The sequence below is a fragment of the Hippocampus bargibanti genome, linkage group LG18 (assembly GCF_051943395.1).
Source record: "Hippocampus bargibanti isolate YZ-2025 linkage group LG18, ASM5194339v1, whole genome shotgun sequence".
In the NCBI taxonomy this organism is placed as follows: Eukaryota; Metazoa; Chordata; class Actinopteri; order Syngnathiformes; family Syngnathidae; genus Hippocampus; species Hippocampus bargibanti.
This window is the reverse complement of record NC_142751.1, coordinates 7,191,128-7,199,249: the sequence shown is the minus strand read 5'-3', so window position 1 is coordinate 7,199,249 and position 8,122 is coordinate 7,191,128. Positions and strand designations below refer to the sequence as shown.

At 41.8% G+C, this 8,122-nt stretch overlaps 1 protein-coding gene across 1 annotated transcript; it reads left to right on the top strand.

The window, feature by feature from the left end:
• Positions 1-4,264: 4,264 nt before the first annotated feature.
• LOC148884415 (glutamine synthetase-like) lies at positions 4,265-8,004 on the top strand. Its single transcript, XM_089020130.1, has 7 exons — positions 4,265-4,349; positions 4,468-4,642; positions 4,823-4,981; positions 5,080-5,226; positions 5,591-5,733; positions 7,070-7,254; positions 7,725-8,004. The coding sequence occupies exons 1-7, from the start codon at positions 4,281-4,283 to the stop codon at positions 8,002-8,004; spliced, it is 1,158 nt and encodes a 385-aa protein (XP_088876256.1). The 5' UTR covers positions 4,265-4,280.
• Positions 8,005-8,122: the final 118 nt, after the last annotated feature.

Sequence of the window (8,122 nt, the reverse complement as noted above, 5' to 3'; positions counted from 1 at the left end):
GGATCTTCAATGAATAACCTATTTTGGATTTTTTTTGTCATACATTGGACGCAGAGCATGATAAGAATCAATCTAGCATGCATCTACTAAATAGAGCTACGCTCAAAGAAATGGCAACAGAACGATCAGATGTCAGTATAATGTATTAAATGAAGCACAGTTTACTCAAGTTATAACATGGACTCGTTCTTTGTCGGCGTTTCAGTGTTTAACTTTGTACCCGATCGCCATAAGTTTGAACTCTGTTATGTAAACATATGTATTTAGCAAGCAACCATTTTGGGGGTAATATTCTCTCCACTTGTACATGTACAGTACATATCTTTATAGAGCATATATTTTATTGAATGTATATTTTTCAGCACAAATCAATACAGGTTATTAATACAAGTCTCATACATAAATTTCAGACAAAATATAGCACTGAAGCAACTTCCGAACAAATAAATTAAACAGTTATATTTATTTCGTGATTTGTACTTTAAAGTTCTTTTCCATTTAACGTCACCATTTGTGATTATTATTATTATTTTTTTTTTTCAAAATTGCTGAATTTTCAAATTTACCGTTCAAATACTAAGTAGAGACGAGAAGTGAGGCAGGGGTGTCCAAAGTCGGTCCTCGAGCCAGGAGCAACGCGCCTGATTCAAATCATCAGGACCATTTTGATGCTGCTTCAGAGCTGGCTGATGAGCTGATCATTTGAATCAGGTGTGTTGCTCCTGGGAGAGCTGGAAAACAGGCAGGACAGCGGCCCTCGAGGACCGACTTTGGACACCCCTGGCGTAAGGACTATGCCAACTGTGCTGGCTTGCTCTGCAGTGAGACGACATTGCTGTCCCTCTGCATATCGCTATTAAAGTGTTCAAACACTTTCCGTATATGAACTGAATTTATACAGTTTAGCTGGTGTATATAATGTACAGTCACTGTACATAATAAACACTGTACTACAGTGCTCACTGTTCCAGCTGCTACAGCATCAGTGGAGCGGTCATTCTCAGCACTGAAAAGACTGAAAACATACAGTCGGAACAGGACTGATCAAGGACGAATTTCTTCACTGGCAGTGATCTCCATCGAGACAGGGGGACTTTTAAAACTGAAGAAAGATAAGGAAGGCTTTTACAAAGAAGCTATCAATGCCTTTCTTCAGGAGTGGCGCTTGGTCTTCATTTATAAGTAAAGGTAACACGATAATCACGTTTTTTTTTATTGTTTTTTTTCTATGCTACAGTTTGTAAGAATGCTGACATGACATTTTAAACAAAACACGTTAGCTGTTACCAATCAAATGGTGAATAAGCTACTCTGTAGAGTTCATCTTTGTAAATCTGACTGTGATGACGTCAGTGCCTCACCAGCCATGAACCTCACCACACGTCACTGCAAATGAATAGTGACACAAGAAACGAAATACTGTACAATTAAACCAAAATGAAACAATCATTTCCTGCAACACTGTATGGCAAAAGGGATAGGTGAAGTTACATGGGTTTTGTCTTGTGAATAACTGTGCAAAATGAAAAGTACAATTGCTTCAAAGTTGCACTCGACAAAACTTCAATTAAATAACGATACAAAAAAGTAATCTGGACACAAAAGGAAATGAGGGAACTAATTAGACACACTAGAGCAGGGGTGTCAAACATAGGGTCCGCGGCCCGGAACCGGCCCCCAAGGAGGTTCGATCAGGCCCGCAGGATAATTTGAAAGTGGAAAAATGCATAAAAGACATGGAATTAATATTTTTAATTCGCTGCAATTCATGTATTATGCGCTAAGGGCCGCACTCTTTCTATCAGAGGAGAAGACACGCCGCATCACTGAGACAGACTGAAAACAGCAGACGGTGTCAATGCGCCATCTGCTGCTTGTTACGACGTTGTTAATACTTGGTCTCCACTTTGGTCTCCACCCTCATTAACCAAAATGTCGGAGAAAAGTAGATAAGGAGTGTAGAATTTTCAAAGAAAGATGGACCACGTCCTATTTATTTACAGAGATGCACGGAAAACCTTTGTGCTTGGTGTGTTTGCAACAAGTTTCGGTATTGAATGAATATAATATTGGACGCCACTACGAGACTCATCACAGCGAAAAAATATGACGGGAAAGTTGCAATGACAACTGAGAAGAGAAAAGATTAACGAATTGCTGGCGGGTCTGAGGAAACAGCAGTCAACTTTCATCCGGAGCCGAGAAGTCAGTGAAGCAGCGGTAAAAGCCAGCTACCTAATTGCTAGCGAAATAGCATTAGCATCGAAGCCGTATTTCGACGGTGACTTTGTTAAACGATGCATGATGAAGGCAGCTGAACTTGGAGGTTCCGAGAAGTGACAAGCTTTTGCCAATATTAGCCTGACGAGGAATACTATAGCAAAGAGGATTTATTGCATTTTCCGTGGCAATTGACGAGAGCACTGACATCACAGACGTGGCCCAACTGGCCATATTTATTTGAGAAGTTGATGAGACATTGACTGTTACTGAAGCGATTCTTGAGTTGGTGCCAATGATGGACACCAAAACAGCCGAGGACATTTTCGTCTCTGTCATTGCTGTATTGGACAGAGTTGGAGTGGACCAGTCCCGCGCTGTCAGCCTGGCTACAGACGGCGCATCATCCATGGTCGGAAAGAAAGCAGGTGTCGCGACAAAGTTCAAAGACAAAGTACAAGCCCTTAATGGAGGACATCGTTTCTGGACATTTCGCTGTATTTTGCACCAAGAGGCATTGTGTTGCAAGTCGCTGAAAATGGACCACGTAATGGAGGTGGTTGTTCGCACTGTAAATTTCATCCGGTCCAGAGGTCTGCACCATCGTCAGTTTGACAAACTTCTCAGCGACAGCAACATTACCCACAGCCTGCCATACCACACTTTAATGTTAGTCAGCAGCTTCAAAACAAAAGTTCTGTGATGGAATTCTACTGTTCATACAACTCCATACATTTTCAGTATGTATTGTATGTATGTATGTTTCATGTACGAAGTTTACAGATTTACAGGACAGGTGAACACTTTCTTCATTACACATTTAAAATCACTCTCCTTAGTATGTAAGGTGTACGCAAGGATTACATTTAGATTTTATATGCGTATGTGTAAGTGGTTTAAAAAATCCCTTTCTTTAACAGTCTCATTTAATCTTAAAGTGCATTACTATATTTTTCTGTACAAATTAAAGTTTTGTGCCTTTGTATAATCATTGGGCTCAATTGCAATGCATATTTGTGAATGATAAAAGTAAATTGCACATTTGTCTAAGGAAATATGAGGTGTTTCATGAAATGTTTTATAAAAGGATAGTTCATTAAATGTCAATATTTTCCTAATGTTCTTGTGCTTCTTTACACCAAAACAAAGGAAATACATGATATGTTGCTATTTTTAGCAGAGTATGGTACAATTTTAATGGTCCGGCCCACTTGACATCTCCCTAGGCCGTATGTGGCCCGCGATGCGAAATGAGTTTTACACCCCTGCACTAGAGTAGAAAAGTGGAAACGAAATAAGATATTGTCATGAAAATGCGAGTTAATCCAGACCATCTAAGAATTGCGACTCACCATACGACTTCTCCAAGTGGTTCTGAGAACTATGGGCGGGACTTTGTGCTATACTGTGCGCCGTTGCGTTACTTTTTTTTTCACCTTCTTATCGCTGTCACCATTGCTCTGGATGGTTGACACCCTAAGTTTTGAAAATCCTTCACTCTCGCATTCTCTTCCATTCATCTGTCCATCCATCCATCATCCATCCATCCATCTTCTGCCGCTTATCTGCGGTTAGGTCGCGGGAGCAGCAGCTTTAGTATATGGAAGCCCACACTTCCATCATCCCAGCCACTTCTTTGAGCTCTCCTGAGCCTTTCATAGGACGCCTGGGCAAGATTCTCTCCAGTGTGTCATGGTTCATACCTAGGCTCACTTCTCAATGGGCACGCCTGGAACACCTTGGGAGTCACCTAGCAGGCATCCTAATCAGATGCCCAAGCCACCTCATCTGGCTCTTCTCGATGTGGAGGAGAAGTGGCTCGAATCTGCACCTCTCCCGGATGACCGAGCTTCTCATTTTATCTCTAAGGGAGAACCCAGACAGCCGCAGGAGAAAACTAATTTTGGCCGCTTGTATCGAGGATTTCAGTCACGACCCACAGCCCTTTTTCCTGTTGCATCAATGTTCCTCCTCTGTGACTGTTATTCGCCTTGATATTGTGCTTTACGTTTGATGGTCTTCATTCATCTCTTTCACAGGGCACGCCACTGCTCTTCTTAATGTTCCTCCACCTGCACCCCTCTTTCATTGGCAAACTCCACTTTCCACCTCCGCTTTGTCTACAACCGGTATTAGCTATAATTCAATGATAAGAGCGGCTCTCAATCCGAAGCTAGCTCTTGATGCTCAAAGAGTCGTCTTGAAGTCATTTTGTTGGTGACCGACAACAATGATGACCTGTTCCAGGGAAACATGGCATCCGTTTTGATCAACTCTTGCCTTAACGCTGCTGTCCGTGGGCATTACATGAGGCTGCCACAAGGAGAAAAATGCCAGGTGACTTACCTCTGGATCAATAAAACTGGAAAGGTGCTTCTCAGCAAAACGCGGACCCTGGATGTTGAACCAAAAAGTATTCATGGTAAATATGTTCTTTTCATTATTGACTCCTTCACAACATGTGTTACGTTGTTATCAGAAGGGAAGATGAAATAGTTTAAGCATGTGTACATCGTCAAATCTGAAATTGTTATCATAAACAGAAGACATTTGATTTGTGTTAACCATTTGGTGATTTGTGTGGTCATCTCATTACCGATAGAAGTTCCTGAATGGTACACGTATGAGCCAAGCAATCAGGCTACAAAATCCCTCCAAAACATGTACCTCATCCCAGTGTGCATGTTCAGAGATCCGTTCAATTTTGAACCCAACAAACTGGTTCTCTGTGAAGTTGTCAAACTCAACCGCCTTGCCACGGGTACTTTTTTTCCACTTGTTTATTGACAGAGTTGTTTTTTTAAATTGATACCGAAAATATATTTTTTTTATTAGTTTATTTTGCATTTTTCTTTTTAGAAACAAACCATCGAATGAGCAGCAAGAAAGTCATGGAGCAAGTTAAAGAGAATCATTTATGGTTTGGCATAGCGCAAAAATACGGACTTTCTCAAATTTGGGGGCATCCTTGTAGTCGGCCTCAAAATGGATTCCATCCACCCCAAGGTGTGCACTCATAATTATTTATGTATGTATATCTGTGTGTGTGTGTGTGTGTGTGTGTGTGTGTGTGTGTGTGTGTGTGTGTGTGTGTGTGTGTGTGTGTGTGTGTGTGTGTGTGTGTGTGTGTGTATTTAGTTGTCTGTCTGTCTGTCCGTCAGTCCATAATTGTTGCTGTAAGATGAAATATCCACTGTTTTGTCAGCCTTTAACAGAAATAGAAGACATTTTCCCCGCAACTGCTTGTTATTTGTGTAGGCCACAGTAGGCCTCAAATTGTGGCTCTCTAGTTGTGAAGCTCCTTGCACTATCAATGTCATCCCATAGAAATTACCAAAACACTGAATAACCTTTTTTGACTCTTTCAAAGTTCTCAAATCTATTGGACAAGTCATCGCAGAGTGTCACTACAAGGCGTGCCGCTACGCTGGGATCAACATCTTTGGAACAAATGTAGAGTTTATGCCAACTGAAGTCAGTATGGAAAGACAACATGAAATCTACACAACGATGGTAATTTTGTCAAAACACTACAAATGTGATGTTGTTAAATCAAAACCTCTGCCAGGCTTTCTGAGTTTGGTCTGTGACACCTACGAGATGAGCCATGATTGGTCATTACTTGTGCCCATATTGCCCAACGCCACCTGCACTGGGGAGTCTAGCATCTTTCTATACACGAATGTTACCATCATTTTCACACTTCACAACTGACTGGTTTACCAAACATGTCATCGAGGACATGTGTTTGGATATCGGGTAGTCTTGCAGTCTTTGGGGCACCTTCAATAGCAAAGAGCAGCTGAACAGTCATAAGAATATGGACTCAAAACAATGAACATGACCTACTCAAGTCCACTCCCTGTCATGACATGACATTCTGTTTTTAAAACTACATAAACTTTTTGGGTTTGGATTGGATTAGCCTTTATTAGACTGGCAGGAAGTGAAAGAAATGAGTCGAAAAGCAAAAATATAGGACCTGCTGTAAAGGCAGCCACTCTCGAGGCGCCAAATAACAAACAATGTGACACAACACAAAAGACAGACAGTCATTCAATCTTAACCACTTGCTGCCCCATCTTTGTTGTATAAAGCTGTTCTAGATGAATGAGGAGAAGATCAAATCGTCCATTTTACCAGTGCATCAGGGACTTCATGGTGAAATGTGCACGTCTGCTACAAGCTAAATGTTGAAGGCAAACATGAAACTGTAGCATAAATTGACGAAAAGAGACTATCTCACATCTCCTGTCCCATGTAAATCCGCTTCAATTCCAAGCCACAACAGTTCCACCTAAGCATCGGCGCTCTACATTAACGCTCCTTTCTTCTCATCGCGGGCTCCTCAAGTCATGCATCCATCCTGCCACAGACTGTCCAACAGCACCGACCTTTCCCCTGAACGAAGCGGGGCTGTGAAAATGCTGCCCATTACAAGCGCAAAAAAGCACAGTCGCCCCAGAGCTGTCCAGCGATGTCAGTCAAATGGCACTGACATTTCTCCCAAATCAAAAACAGTGCAGGCATATTCGTGCTGCCGAAAAGGCGCAACCACTCGGCACAGTCTCCTCCTTGATGAATGTCGTGGCCAAAAATGCTGAAAAACAATTTGCATCTGTTCCATAAGACCCATAACAACAAAAATGTGACAAAATAAAACACAAAAATAATAAAAAGCAAGGCTCGTGAGAGCACTTGCTGACGGCTTCCTACTCAGGCGCCATTTTGGACATCTTTCTTTTAACACTGAAATATTGGAAGTTTTGGGGATTGTGTTTAGTTCTACATCTCTAGAATTTTTTGGCCTTGTTTCATTGTCGTGACTTCAAACTTCTGTGAGTTCCAGATAGGCCCATGCGAAGGTATTCAGATGGGAGATCAGCTGTGGGTTGCACACTTCTTGTTGCACCGTGTGTGTGAAAATTTTGGAGTTGCTGTATCACTGGACCCAAAACCAAAGGAAAAATGGAACGGTACTGGTGGCCACATTTATTTCAGCACCAAGATGATGAGAGAAGAAGGAGGACTGCAGTGAGTAGATGATTTCCCCCAAAATCCAATAGTTATTGTGTTACTTTGTAATGTGTACACTGACTAATTCGCTGTGGCGACATCTTGAGGGGAAAAGTCAAAAAGAAAAGAAGAAATGTACTATGAATTGGCGAAGTCCAAAACAACAGTCTGAGCCTTGTATTTCCTCAAAAAGTCACCAGCGCAGTTTATTTACACAACTGCAGTGGGGATCCGGTACCTTGTGCTAATTTGGGAAGAAACACTTGATTTAAAGGAATGAATGGTGACTGCATGGTTATTCCAACCGAATCACTGTTCTGTATGATTCGGGTATCAGCGTAGCTCTGATTGATGGTTAATGATTCGTACTATTGGTGAGTCTTCACCATGCAGAGTTTTGGCAAAATGAGTGTGAGGAGAGAATGTCTTTTGGTAAATCCATAGAACAAGAAAAAAAAAAACATTAATGTATGTACTTTCTAAAATAGATGCATCGAGCAAGCCATTGAGAAGTTAAGCAGAAGACACATGGAGCCTATTACAGTCTACAACCGACATGGTGGTCAGGACAAGCTGAGAGGTCTCACAGGTTGTTTTGAGACCTCCAGCATGAACGAATTCTCATCCGAAATTGCAAACAGAGGTGCCAGCATCCGCGTTCCTCACCAAGTGGGTCAAGAAAAGAAAGACTGCTCTGAGAAACTCCACCCTGCAGCCATTTTTGACCCCTACTTTGTGATCGAGGCCATCGCAAGCATCTACTTGTGAGAGTCATCCCAAACGCTTCATACTCTACTGTGAAATGCCCCGGTGAGATTCGACAAGCTCATTTTTGTCTTTTTTTCAAATGCCCCTTTGTGTTCATCCATCCATTTTCCAGACCGCT

Excerpts from the sequence above, each read along its gene's own strand:
- LOC148884415 (XM_089020130.1), top strand. The coding sequence starts at position 4,281 with ATGTTCCTCCACCTGCACCCCTCTTTCATTGGCAAACTCCACTTTCCA. Across the intron at positions 4,982-5,079 it reads ACTCAACCGCCTTGCCACGG|AAACAAACCATCGAATGAGC; the intron begins GTACTTTTTTTC and ends TTTTCTTTTTAG. Across the intron at positions 5,227-5,590 it reads TGGATTCCATCCACCCCAAG|TTCTCAAATCTATTGGACAA; the intron begins GTGTGCACTCAT and ends ACTCTTTCAAAG.